The sequence below is a fragment of the Emys orbicularis genome, chromosome 2 (assembly GCF_028017835.1).
Source record: "Emys orbicularis isolate rEmyOrb1 chromosome 2, rEmyOrb1.hap1, whole genome shotgun sequence".
NCBI classification, from domain to species: Eukaryota; Metazoa; Chordata; order Testudines; family Emydidae; genus Emys; species Emys orbicularis.
In genome coordinates this window covers 198,472,818-198,487,637 of record NC_088684.1, presented here as the reverse complement: position 1 = coordinate 198,487,637, position 14,820 = coordinate 198,472,818, and the positions used below count along the sequence as shown (strand labels likewise).

General features: G+C 47.6%; 1 protein-coding gene across 1 annotated transcript in view; it reads right to left on the bottom strand.

The window, feature by feature from the left end:
* The window catches only part of TPK1 (thiamin pyrophosphokinase 1), a 512,062-nt gene that overhangs the window by 291,686 nt on the left and 205,556 nt on the right, over positions 1-14,820 (bottom strand). The window contains exon 5 of the mRNA XM_065399761.1: positions 8,398-8,467. Coding sequence (XP_065255833.1) covers positions 8,398-8,467 — 70 coding nt within the window. The remainder of the gene's footprint in view (positions 1-8,397; positions 8,468-14,820) is intronic.

Genomic DNA, 14,820 nt, shown 5'->3' with positions numbered 1-14,820 from the left:
TTTTAAAACACATGAAACTTGTATTCGCTGCTGCCCTATTAAAGAACACTTCTGTTGTTCTTGTCCTCTCAATTCTATTCAGTTTTCTTTACACTATGCTGCCAGCAGTGACTTATGCTTCTTCCTTGGATTACTGATGAGGACAGCAGCCTCCTATGATTAGGCAAATTCTAAATTTAAAAAAATCGTATAAATATTAAATCAAACTAAGACAGGCTGGCTGCTGAATTGGCGCCACTAAATTGTGCTTACCTCTGGAGAACACAGGCAAGGCTGTCGGGATTTACTGGCTCGTCTCACCATATGTGATCTTTCCACATTTCATTCAAGGGAGCATGCCTGCTCACCCTCAAGTAGACGACTGCTCAGTTCTTCATTTCAGTAGTGAGTATGCTGCTTACCTTTCAAAATCCTGGGGTGAAATCCTGGCCCAAATAAAGTCAATGGGAGTTTTCCCATTGACATCAATAGCGCCTGGATTTCACTCCTGATCTCTTTATGCATACATAATCTCCTAGTTATTTCAACTTCAACAGACTCAGGCTCTGAGTGACTTGCCCAAGGTCACACAGGAAGTCTGTCACACAGCTGGAAATTGAACACAGGTCTCCTGCATCCTCTGAACCACAACACCATCCTTCCTCTCATACTGTCCAGTTCTACTTTACTATGGCCTTAAGGTCTAATTAACAAAGGTCTTAATGCCTGTAAATCTGAAGTAAAGACTACAGAGCATTTACCACCATTCTAGAAAGTAGTATTTCAGAGACACATGAGTGAGTATAACAATTGCTTTTTCCAGTGTCAATATTATAACAGTTTTTAAGGCAGCTTCACCTTTATGTGCCTCAGATGGCTAGTCACATGGAATTAATGCCTTAAGTCTTAATCAGAAAGTGTTTAAAAAAAAAGTTGTTCAGAGATGGACAGTTAAGTAGTAACCTACCTGTAGAGTGGATACCATCACTCCATAACAATTCAGTGAAATGTGCTGCAGCATAGGATGATCAGACACAACAGAATAGGACTAAAAGGTTAATTTTCTTTTTTTGGGGTGGGGGGAACCTCCTTCTTGCTGTACATTAGAGCTGACAAAAAAACAGGAAATATATTTGCAAAAATGTTCACAAAATATTTGTCCTGTATTCTCATTGATTCTAAGGCCAAAAGGGACCATTATGATCTAGCCTGACCACCTGTATAAGGTAGGCCATAGAACTTTCCCAAAATAATTCCTAGATAATATCTTTCAGAAAAAAAGCCATCCAATCTTGATTTAAAAATTGTCAGCAATGAAGACTCCACCACGAGATTGGGTGAATTGTTCCAATTGTTAATTATTCTCACTGTTAAAAATGGATGCCTTATTTCCAGTCTAAATTTGTCTAACTTACACTCCCAGCCATTGGACTGTGTTATACCTTTCTCTGTTACACTGAAGAGGCCATTATTAAATATTTGTTCCCCAAGTAGGTATTTCTAGACTGTAATCAAGTTACCCCTTAGCCTTCTCTTTGTTAAGCTAAATAGATGGAGCTTTCTGAGACTATCCTTTAATCATTCCCATGTCTCTTCTCTGAACCCTCTGCACATTAATCAGCATCCTTCTTGAACTGTGGGCCCCAGAACTGGACACAGTATTCCAGCAGTGGTTACATCAGTACAAAATACAGAGGTAAAATAGCCTCTTTTCTCCTGCTCAAGATTTCCCTACTTAGGCATCTCAGGATTGCATTATTTTTTTGGCAACAGTGTCACCCTTGGTCACAACAGTGTCACATTCAGCTGATCACCCACCCCAACCCCCAAATCTTTTTCAGTCACTGCTTTCCAGGATAGGGTCCCCCATCCTGTAAGTATGGCCTGCATTCTTTGTTCCCAGACACTCATTTACAGTTACATATGTATTGCATTTACATATGTATTCATTACATTTAATACATATGTATTAAAATGACATTGTTTGCTTGCATTCAGCATATCAAGCAATGCAGATCGTTCTGGATCAATGACCTGTCCTCTTCATTATTTACCAATCCCCCAACTTGTGTCATCGGCAAACTTTATCAGTGGGTTTATGTCTTCTTCCACGTCACTGACAAAAATGTTAAATGGTGTAGGGCCAAGAAACAGACCCACTTGATGATTTCCTGTTTACCGTTATATTTAGAGATCTGTAAGTTAGCCTATTTTTAATTCATGTAATGTGTTCTGTGTTCATTTTATATCTTTTATGTTGCTGGAATTTTGAAATTTACTGTCTCCATAGCTGGCTGAAAAATGGGATTTTTTAAAATGAAAACTGTTGTAACAAATTCATCTAGATTTCACTCCCACCCCGACTTCTCCAATTTAACAAAATCCTAATTTGGAAAATGTCAGCAAGCTCTAATGTACATTCATATTTCAGAAAAACAAAATAACTTATTTATAATAAGAATTCCATCTGCAGTTTTTAACATTTTAAATATTTTAAGCTAATGATTTTGGGCCAGGGTGCAACCTAATCTATGTGCTGCAGCCTATAAAGCACCCTTTCCCCCTGTAGCCATAAGGTTTAGCCAGATAAAAAGTCCAGCATGTGGGGGAGGGAGGAGCCAGGAAAAAGCATGGTCTGTGGAGCAGCTACACCTGGCTACCTCAGCTGTGAGCAGGAAAGGGGCACTGTGATGGGAGTAGACTAGGACCCAAAGACCCCCTGCTGGAGGCCTCAGGGTCCAGCCACATCCATCCCAGGAAAGGAGCAGTGGAGAGGTCCTCCAAGCAGGCTAGAGTGGCTGCAGGGGAAGCAGCCAATCAGAGAGGTTGCAGGGAGCAGCCAATGAGGGCCCAGCAGGCTCATATAAAAGGAGCTGAAAGAGCCTGGGTAGAGCGGTCTGCTTGCAGGGACCGAGCCTGAGGATATGGCCCTACCGGGGCCGGGACTACTTACTGAAAGAACACAGACACACCCTGTCATAAATATAAAGGGAAGGGTAACAACCTTTATGTATGCAGTAACATAAAGTCCCTTGTGGCCAGAGGTACAGAATCACTTACCTGTAAGGGGTTAATCAGTTCATTTAACCTAGTTGGCACCTGACCAGAAGGACCAATGGGGAAAGAAGATACTTTCAAATCGAGGAGAGAGGGGGGAGAAGGTTTTGTTTGTGCTCTGTTTGTTGGTTCCTTTTTGGGACAAAGAGAGAGACCAAGCAGGTAAACCAGCTCCCAACAAGATCCTGAAATGATACATCTAAAATTACAGAAATTGTAAGTAATTACAAGGAAATATGTTAGATTATCTTTTGTTTTAGCTTGTGAATTTTCCCTAGGCTAAGAGGTAATTTTATTCCTGTTTTGTAACGGGAAGCAGAGTCAGAGGGAATCCTCTGTGTTTTAAATCTTTTTATTTACCCTGTAAAGTTATCTTCCATCCTGAATTTGCAGGTGTGATTCTTTTACCCTTTTTTTTTTTTTTTTAATAAAATTCTTCTTTTAAGAACCTGATTGATTTTCAGTGTCCTAAAAACCAGGGATTTGGTCTGTGCTCACTTTGTTAACCTATTAGTTGGTATATTATTCTCAAGCCTCCCCAGGAAAGGGGGTGAAGGAACTTTGGGGGATATTTTGGGGGACATAGGGCTCCAAGTGGCCCCTCCCTGAATGTTTGTTTAAATCACTTGGTGGTGGCAGCAATACCATCCAAGGACAAGGAAAGGAATTTGTGCCTTGGGGAAGTTTTTAACCTAAACTGGTGGGGGGTCTTTCATGCGGGTCCCCACATCTGTACCCCAGAGTTCAGAGTGGGGAGGGAACCCTGACACACCCAACCAGAGGGGGCACTCACAAGAGGTGGGTGCTGATCTCATTACATTTGGTACTAGAAGGGGGATTCTTTGGACCAACCCCAATTAACAAGGGACATGTCTATGGAGGAGGTAATCTGCCTGTTGGTGGCAGGCCAACAGCAGCAGGTAACTGAAATGCAGAAGCAGCAAGAACGCAGCAGTGCACACAGACCCTGCTGATGCAGCTGATAGAGAGCCAGCAGAGGCAACAGGAGACCCAGTTTGAGACACCACAGTGGTGGCGTGAGATCCATTCCAAGAAGCAGAAGCAGATAGAGAGATGCTTGAGCCACATGACACCTTGTAATGTAGGGAGTTTAGCAGGCGAGAGGCCTGAAGCCCAGCCATGGAGATGCTATGCGTGGGGACAGTTGAGACATTTAAGAAGGTCCTACCCTGGCAGGAACCAGGGAGGAATGGGAAGGTTTAACTGCTTTTATAGTGGAGAAATGGGCCACATAAAAAGATTTTGCCCTTTAAAGAATTGGGCTCATTGCAAGGGGAAAGGCAAGGGCCTGAAGGATAGGCCAGATGAAAAGGGGACTCCAGGCACAAATCCCTATGATTTAGGGGTATGTGCCCCAGAGCTGACAGGGGAACCAGACAAGGGTGTCTCTGGGCAGCAGAACAGTAGGGCTATTGTAAGGGTCCCAAGAGATATGCAGCCCATGGCCAAAGCAAGGGAAGAAGTGGTATGTCTTGCCTGCAGGATGGCAGGGCATTTAAAGAGATATTGCCCTCTGAGAGAAAGGAGGGGCAACAATGGAAAAGAAAGATATCCCAGGTTGAGGCAAGACTGGGACAGTCAAAAGAGACTGGGTGGGTTTCTCATGCAGGAGAGACCAGGACGGTGGCCTAGGACGGGGAGAGTCCGGGACTGACTACGTAAGGAAGCAGAGGGACTGGGAACCAGAGGAAGGATAGCAAAAGGGGTTCAGATGGTGCCCCAAGTGCAGAAGGATAGTCTGGGGATCCAGACAGAATCTCAGGAGCAGCGGGATACAGTTGGGACGCAGACAGATTTTCAAGGTCAGCCAGTTACAATGGGAACCCAAGCTGGACCTCACAGTGAACAGATTAGCATAGGGGCTCAGACAGGGTCACCCCAAAGGAAAAAGGTAGAGCAGAACAGTTCTACAAGTCCCTCCTAAATGTTGACGAGCTAACCAAGCATCTGGAGTCAACGGAGCATGAAGTGGGGATCTAAAGTGCCTCAGAGAGCAGCTGGTCATGGATCTCCAGCTTGCTAAGGCGGAGTAAAAGCACCTGCTCCACTTGATACCAGGACAATAGTAAAGCGCCCTTTGTGTGAATGAGAATCAGACCCAAAGTCTCAGTCTAGTCTTTTTAGTAGTATACCTTAACAGGGGTGGGCAAATCCGGGCCCTCGGGGCTTTGGATCCGGCCCGCAGGATTGCCACCCCAGTGGCGCAGCGGGCCCCGCACCGCTCCCAGAAGCTGCCGGCACCGCGTCCCTGCGGCTCCTGTTGGGGGGGGGGCAGAGGGCTCCGTGCACTGCCCTCGCCTCCAGGCACTGCCCCCCGCACTCCCATTGGCCGGGAACGGGGAACCTGGAGGCGCAGCAAGAGCAGTGCGGGGAGCCCTGTGCCCCCTCCTCCAGGGGCCGCAGGGACGTGGTGCCGGCCGCTTCCAGGAGCGGCGTGGCACAGGGCCAGGGCAGGCAGGCAGGGAGCCTGCCCTGGCCCCGGTGTGCTCTGCTGCCACCCCGAAGCTGCTCCAGGTAAACGGCTCCGGGCCAGAGCCCAAACCCTTCCTGCACCCTGCACCCCAACTCCCTGCCCTGAGCCCCCTGCCACACCCCGGACTCCTCCTGCACCCCCATCCCCCTGCCCTGAGCCCCTGCCACACTCCACAATCCTCCCTGCACCCCTGCCCTGAGCCCCCTCCTGCACTCTGCACCCCTGCTGCACCCCAACCTGCTTCCCTGAGCCCCCTCATACACCCTGCACCCCTCCTCTGCCCCAATCCCTTGCCCTGAGCCCCTTCCTGTACACCGCATCCCCTCCCGCACCACAATCCTCTGCCCCGGCCCTGCATGCAATTTTCCCACCCAGATCTGGCCCTCAGGTCAAAAAGTTTGCCCACCCCTGCCTTAACACTATAATTAATTTATAATTAACATACTGTGGCTTTTAGTTTTTGATACAATACTATTAACTACCAAAGCTGTGAATTAATAAAATAGAAGACTATGCCTGCATTAAAAAAATAATTAACATGTCAGTAGTCTCTGAACAGACAGTTCTTTAATAATGTTGGACAGGGAATTTCAAGAAAAAATATTTTAGAAAAGTAAATGAATATTCTTTCCAGCAGACTTAGTTTCTTTAAAGGAAAATATAAAGCCCTGCTGGATTTAATTTTTAAAGGTTGACTTTGATGGTATAATTTACCTCCTCAAAAAAGAACACTCCAAGGGCCAAGTATGTAGAGAGTATATGAAACTATTCAGTCAAGGTACAATCAGCTATTTTTCCTGAATTGCATTTATATTAAATGAATGAAATGTGTGCAGGAGAGATGAATGGGCTATGGAATGAGGTAAGATGAGAGTTCTAGAATATTGTTGTTCATATTTCACAGCTCATTTTGTCTCTATCTGCAAAACGTATCATGTTTTTTATCAACCAAAACTGCTCGCTTTGTGTCAAACAGCTTCTAGTTCACATTAAGGGTCAGGTTGTGTCTGCTGCTGCACTGGGGCAGAGGGGAAGGGGAATACAGAAAGTAAAGGAGACTCCTTCATTCTTGCAACACTAGGCAGTGGCCAGCCTCCATCACAGTCATTGTGATCACTGATCTTAGGCATCATGTTCCCCACGGATGCCAGGTACAGGTTGCGTTGTGATTTTTCCCAACTTGGCAAAGAGGCAAAAAACCCACCAAAACAACACACCACACACTGCACCTTTATTTGGAGCTGATAAGGAAAGGGGGGTGGGGAATCTCATGAAGTTTTAAATAATTTAAACACAAAATTCATGCTATGGGATTCACTTTGCAAACTAGTAAGCTTGCAATTCTGTAAAGAAAACACAAGACTCAGGAGTGAATCCCCCTGTCTACCAGCTAGTTAGGCCTATCACCCTTTCATATCTGCCCTTAAATATAGCTTTACTTACTTACTTGGTTTATTGTCCTTATCCATTCATGAAGCTTTGACCAAACCGATCCAAACATACTAAAAACACACTCAGTTGATCCAGAGCAGGCTTCAAAAGAGTGCACATCTTTTAACATTGACAAGACTCTGAATCCAGTTGTCTTGTCTTCCATTATTTTACTTCCAAAATATGACACCATTTTGATGCAATGCACTGTGACACAACCTTCTTTGCAAACAGACGTGGGAGAGAAATCTGCTGGAAGAAAAGGAAGGAACCTCAGGATTATGTTCCATCAGTCACATCCTTTCCATCAGTCACAGCCTTTTCTTTTCTGGACATTGTGACATTTGTATTCGGGTTTGGTCATATATAAAGCTGCAGCATTGGCTCAAAAGTGACTTAGGAGGAAGAGTGATACTTACTTGATCTCCAATATCATCTCCTACAAGCACCTACATTTTCCTTAGAGGCATCATCGAACCTTTCTTGGGACATTGCAGAAGCTCCTTCACTAGGAACCCACCAGTAGATGGGATTTGCAAGGTTGCTCCACATGCCCAACTCTGCTGAGCATATGAGGCGTGACAGGACCATAGTACAAAGTAAAGATGTCAAAGAATAAGAGGACTAGACTTACAATAAAAAAAGAGAAATGTTTTAGGCTGTTTCACATTTCTAAATGTTGTAATATAAGGCAGAGCTGGTAAAATCATTAAATACACCAGGAAATATTGCTATCCAGTGCCTCTTCTATACAAATCATTACATAATTGTATACTGAATATTTGTATGTAAATGAGATGATGTGGTGGATAAGACTAGTGGATCCCTTACTTAATACAAGTATACAGAATACAAGTATCACTACAAGGTTAGTAAAGAATAACAAATCAATTGCTTATAAACAGTCCTCTTTAACTCTCCCCACCCTCAACCACACTCTCCTCTTGCGTCCTAAGCATGTTGGCTAATGTTTCATCATATGAAGATTTAAGGAGGAAAGAAAGAGCCTGGCAACTTGTTAAGGGATGTACCAATCATCTCTTGAGACAGGAAAATGCTCAGCATTCATAAGTAATTACAGAAAAATAAATTATACTGGTCTTTTCTTGGTAATGCTGTAAATGTCCCCCCAGAAAAAAAAACCAGTCAATTATGTATTTCATTTACAGGTGTTCAGCTTTTGTTCATTTCAACTGGGTATCACTAGTCTCTTAAATTACAATTTTAGGGGACTGGGGGGCTACTTCCTTTACTGTGCAGATGCTGTATGTTTACACTCTACTTCAGTTAAAATGACGATGAGTCTAATGAAAATATATTGATCAGAATAAAGGAGAGGGATTAGAGAAAGAATGTGCAGACAGAAAGTGCAGGCCCATTGATGCACTCACTCAAGATTAAAGGTAAAGTATTAGAAAATATTATTATTAATGTACCTCTCATGATTTCCTTCTGTGATATGATACAGGCGATTAGCACCTCCATCAGCGCAAGCTCTTAGAACAGCTGAAAATAAAGAAATATGTTGTTAAGATACTGCCACTATAAGCAAAAAATCTTATTTTTTTTACTTTTAGACATGTCTGTGATGATCAGCACAATAGTGACTGAGAACCTTACAAACATCAGTAGACAAAGCTTCACAACAACTATGTGAAAACCTATTGAAGCATTATCCCAGTTATATGGTCTATGATACCGAGGTACAGAAGTTATTGTGAGACCTTGGGTAAATCAGTTATATCCATGGCGGAGCAGAGAATAAACTCCAGAATTCTTTGGTTCCCAATCCTGCATCTCAACCACAAGACCACTCTTCACCTCCTCCTTTCTCAGGCTTTAGGACTTCTTATGTTTAATTAGAACAGGTTTTCTTAAACAAGTGCAACCCTCCATGTGAACAGTCTTATTTCAGTTTGGCTTTAACTTGCATTTGTTCCCAATGAATGCAAGGTAAACCAAAAAAGGCACTCAAACCAAAATAAGGATGTCCACATGGGTTTGCACTTGTTCAACTAAATAGTATTACTCCTGTGGGAATTCTGTGCCACTGTGCATGTGCAGAATTTATATCCCCCGCAGATTTCTTTGCTTCCCCAGAGAAAAATGACTTTCTGACGGAAGCAAGGGAAAGCCACAAGAGCAGTCATGCAACCCTCCACAGCAGTATGTTTCAGGTGCCCACGGCAGCCAGCAGAGAGGTAAATCACTGTGGTGCAGGAGGCGTGACTGGGGAAGACCCGGCTCCGTACCCTGTGCCAGGCTCAGCTGCTAATCCTGGCTGGGCTGGGGAGCATGGGACTTCCTCTTCTCCTGCACGGCATCCAGGGCTGGGTCAGACCCACCCCCAGATTTCTACCCCAGCTACAGAAAGCTCTGCAAACACCTCTCCTGCCCCCTGCTTCCTGCACCCATCGGTCCTCAGCTGCAGGGGGAGGGATCCCTGTACAGGGAGCTGCTCCCCCATCCACCCAACCCCTGTGCATCCAGAACCTCTCATACCCAGACCCTCCTGCTGATCCTCACCCCCTCTCTCTCACACACACACACACACACACACACACACACTCTCAGAAACCCTCTGATGAGCCCCACTCCCCCTGCAGCTGGACCGCCCCAATGAGCCACCTACACTCGGATCCCCACCCCACCAAGTCCCAGTCGGCCACACCTGGATCCCCACCCCACTGAGCCCCACTCCCCCAGCATCTAGACCCCGCTTGAAGCCCCCCAGACCCTCCTGCCGAGTTCTATCCCTCCACATCCAGACAGACACACACACACACACACACACACCCGCTGAGCTCCAACCACCTTCACCTGGACCTCCCTGCAGAGTCCCATTACCATTACACCCAGAACCCCCCCAGCAAGCCCCTGTGCATCCAGATCCCCCCGCACCCAGATCCCCCACTGAGCTGCCAACACGCAGATTGCCCCTCACAGAACCCTCTCAACCCACACCTGGATCCCCCGACACTAAGCCCCTGCACACTTGGATCCTGCCTTGCTGAGCCTGCCTGCCCACACCTGGTGCACAGGGCATGGAGGATCAGGGCCCTGGGATGTTTCTGGGCCAGGCCTGGTCCTTGCACTGTGTCAGGATTGGGTGCAGCCTCCCCACTGAGTCCATGTTGGGGGGGGTGGGGGAAGGGGGAGCTGCACAGTGATCTCACACCTCTGTGCAGCCAGTGGCCTATGTTCCCCAATGCCATGCTGGAGCCTCCACATTTATTTGGCAAATAAAATTTGCAGAATTTTAAAATATTGTGCGCAGAATTCTTAATTTTTTGTTACAGAATTTTTAATTTTTTGGCACAGAATTCCCTCCGGAGTAAAATAGGTTTAAGAGGTGAATTTAAACCCACCAACATTCCCACACAGTCAAGGCCTTAGTAATAGTACCCACATTGGGTATGTCTACACTGCAATTAAAAACCTGCAGCTGGCCCGTGCCAGCTGACTCGGGCTCACAGGGCTTGAGCTGCGGGGCAGTTTAATTGCAGTGCAGACTTCTGGGCTTGGGCTGGAGCCCAGGGTGTAGGACCCTGTGAGGCGGAAGGGTCCCAGCGCTCAGCCTGCAGCCCAAGCCCTAATGTCTAAACTGCAATTAAACAGCCTCGCAGCACAAGTCCTGTGACCCTGACTGAGCTGGCACGGGCCAGCTGCGGGTGTCTAATTGCAGTGTAGACATACCACAGACAATGATTTATGCACAAAATGGAATAGGCTGTTAAAAGCACTATGGTCTGGTCTGATCCGATCCCTGTTTTTCTTTGTTTGCTTTCTTACTTACATTCTCTGTCCCCCAAGGCAGAAGTCTGGCTCCACAATGGTAACCAAGTAGGCAACTAATTCCTATACTGTTCCACAGATGGTTTGACTCAATTGATATACCATGGTATTAGCTTTAAGTATTAAATCTTTAGCTAGCCTGGTCCAGAAGAAGCAAAATCACAATCAATTTGGATGCCATCATTAGATCACCAATTGATTTAAATTGTACTAACAAGCAGGGATGTGAGGCTTTATTTTGATCCTGTAGTTTGCCATATTTTACCTTACATTTTATAAGAGGGAAATGTATTCTAACTGTATCATTATGAAATACAACAAACACCCAGACATCATTCATAAGCAACCCTACTAATGATAACCTACTAGGCATACAGCCTTCTCTCACACAGGGCTTTAAAATATGACATGCTATTAAAAAAGTAAATGACCATCTTATATTACTCAGACTCCGAGAGGTGCAAGCCTCTTAACAGCAATATCCAGGATAAAAGAAGCCCTTAGACCTACATAGGGTCAGATCACTCTCTCCGCTTCCACGAGTAGAGGATGACTGATCTAGGGTTACCATATTTCCACAATCAAAAAAGAGGACACTGGGGGGGGGGAGCCCCGCTCTAGCCCCGCCCCCGCCCCATCCACTCCCTCCCACTTCCCACCCCCTGACTGCCCCCCTCAGAACCCCCAACCCCCCCCCCCCCGCTCCTTGTCCCCTGACTGGCCCTTCCTGGGACCCCTGCCACTAACTGCCCCCTAGGACCCCACCCCCTATCTAAGCCTCCCTGCTTCTTGTCCCCTGACTGCCCCCTCCTGAGAACCCCCCACCCTAACTGCCCCCCTAGGACCCTACCTGTCCCCTGACTGCCCCGACCCATATCCACACCTCCTCCCCCAGACCCCCGGGACTCCCACGCCCTATCCAACCACTCCCCACCCCCTGACAGGACCCCCAGAACTCCCTACCCATCTATCCAACCCCCTCTGCTCCCTGCCTGCCTCGACCCCTCTCCACACCCCCTCCCCCAGACAGACCCCCAGGACTCCCAAGCCATATCCAACTGCTTCCCGCCCCCTGACAGGACCCCCAGAACTCCCGACCCAACCAACCCCCTCTGCTCCCTGCCTGCCTCGACCCCTCTTCTCCACACCCCCGCCCCATATCCACACCCCCTCCCCCAGACAGACCCCGGGGACTCCCACGCCCTATCCAACCGCTCCCTGCCCCCTGACAGGACCCCCAGAACTCCCGACCCATCCGACCCCCTCTGCTCCCTGCCTGCCTCGACCCCTCTCCACATCCCCGCCCCATATCGACAACCCTTCCCCCAGACAGACCCCGGGGACTCCCATGCCCTATCCAACCGCTCCCCGCCCCCTGACAGGACCCCCAGAACTCCCGACCCATCCAACCCCCTCTGCTCCCTGCCTGCCTCGACCCCTCTTCTCCACACCCCCGCCCCGACAGCCCCCCCCCAGAACCCCTGACCCATCCAATCCCCCCTACTCTCTGTCCCTTGACTGCCCCCTCCAGAAACCCCCTGCCCCTTCTCCAGCCCCCTGGGCCCCTTACCCTGCTGCTCAGAACAGCATGTCGGGCTCCACGTGGAGCCCGACACGTGGCTGCGCTCCCCAGCGCAACACACAACCCGGTCCCTGCCCCCCGCACAGTGCTGCTGGAGCGGGGCGCTGGGCAGCAGGGGAGGGGGAGCAGGGGAGGAGGAGGAGCTGCCGAGGCCCGATGCGAACGGCCCGGCCGGCCGGCGATCTGAGAATGCAGGGAGGGAGGGGAGGGGATTAGCTCTACATTGGCCGGGCTGGACTCCGGCAGCTGATCTGAAGCTGCGGGGGGAAGGGCTCTGGCTGCCGGAGCCCCATGCGAGCGGCTGAATTTCCTGCAGCCCTGCCGCGCTCTGCATGGGGGGGAAATCCCGGACATTTGTAGTTATTTACAAATTCCCCCTGGACGCTATTTTTAACCCAAAAAGCCGGACATGTCTGGGAAAATCCGGACAAATGGTAACCCTAACTGATCTCATGATCTGGGGTGAGATGGGTGATGGCTGAGGAGGGGTGGGGGGAGGGACGGCATCTCTCTCCCTTCCCTCAAACTCCAAAGAAGTGCTCCAAGTGGGGTAGTTTGCAAGATTTTGGAGGAAGCGCATTGCATAATAGCAGATCAGCCTGGACTGGCTCCTGCTAACCCCATGGATTTCAATGTGAAAATCCAATTATGAGTTAAATACTGCTCCTTCCTGCATCCCTTTTGCAGTTACTGCCCAATCAAACAACACAGCCCATACCAAAGAGGCAGCATGGTCCAGTAGGTAAGTTACTGGACTAGGTTCTACTCCTGGCTTAGCCACGGACTTCAGGTGTGATCTTGGGTAAAACACTTAAGCTCTGTGTGTTTCCTCTCACCCTGTGTCTGTCTTATCTATTTAGATTGTAAGCTCTTTGAGATAGGGAGTCTCTTACTAGGTGTCTCCATGGTACTTTGACAATTCGACCCCAATATCAGCTGATGCCTCTAGGTGACAGTGGAATAGAAATACTAAATAATAAAAGCATGGCCACTTCTGCCCCTGGACTGGGCATACACTTCCCTGCAGCTCACTAGTATCTGCAGGATTATGAGGTACCGCACTAGACACTTCAGTGTCTCCCCAGTGTTTCTTGGAAACTTTTCAGTGCCAGCCTATGCAACATTAGTGGGTTTTTTTTAAACTTGGGAATTAAACACAAAGAAACTAAGTTTTTGAGAAAGCTATCTGAAAACCAGAAATTCCATCATGCGTATTCATATTGACACCCACATTGGCCATCAGTCGGGCTGGAACCTTTCAATCCACCCCACAGGCCTTTGCCACTTGAGCTAACAGAGTACATGATGACAGCAATAGTAGGCTGGCATTCTCTATGTGAGCCAGCTGCAGGGTGGGAAGAGAATTAGACACATATATTTTGCTAGTGGGGTTCAGATATTTGTTGACAGAGGAATAGCAAGAATCAGGAATTTGGGGTTCCAGTCCAGATTTTGAGCTCTAGTGGTCACAGACCCTTTTGCTACTTTCCCCAAACCCCAATCCCTTTTGCCCATGACTCCTCCAGACTCTTCTGGTGCAAGTCCTGTCTCCCCACCCACATCCCCATCCCCCTATCACAGACCAGGTCTACAACATAAACTTACATTGGTATAACTGCGTTGCTCAGGGGGGTGAAAAATCTATGTCAACAGGAGGGCTTCTCCCATCACGGAGGCAGGAGTTATTAAGCTGACAGGAGAGCTCTCTGCCGTCGGCTTAGAGCATCTTCACCAGAACCACTGCAGCTGCGCCGCTATAAATGATGAAGTGTAGACATACCACAGTCTCCTTACCTTCACCAAGCCCAGTCTCCACCCCCTGAGGCTCCTCATCCTAGTATTAGCCTGCTCAGTTAGTCCAGTCTCCCTCCCTGGGATCCTTGCCCAGCCTGTTGCATTCCTCCTGCCTACTCAGAGAGCTCCTTGTCCCAGTCTCCCCCAACCTGCAGGCTCCTTGTTCAACCTGTTTCTCACCCACGAGCTCCTCCTCACACGGGTGCCCAGTCCCAGTAGATTTGATCCCAGAACGACAGGGTTCATTCTTGTTAGCAGGAGCAAACAATCAGAAGACCTGACAAAGGTTGTTTCAGAGTCTGTCCGCAGTTTGTGATACATTATCAGGTTCCTAACTGCTTCTGAGTAATCAAATAGCTTGAATGGCAAAGAATACATCTTTTCACCTGCGTTTGGCTGGAAGGTTGTAACCTTTTCTCTCAAATGAAGATATCACTACAGTTACCCCGTGCCCTTGTTACCTTGAGATTGGATTACTGTAATTTACTTTTACACAGGGATATTTGTAAAGATAGCTTCAGCTAGTATACAGTTGGAAGCTTCAGTTAGTATATAACTTGGCAGTCCATTCAAGCAGCAGTGCTCCTTGCAGGGAGAGCATATAGCAGCTGTGTTACATGATCTACACTAGCCATCAGCTTGTTTCAGAGCGCATAACAGTCTTGTAATCTAGAAGCCTAGCAATGTT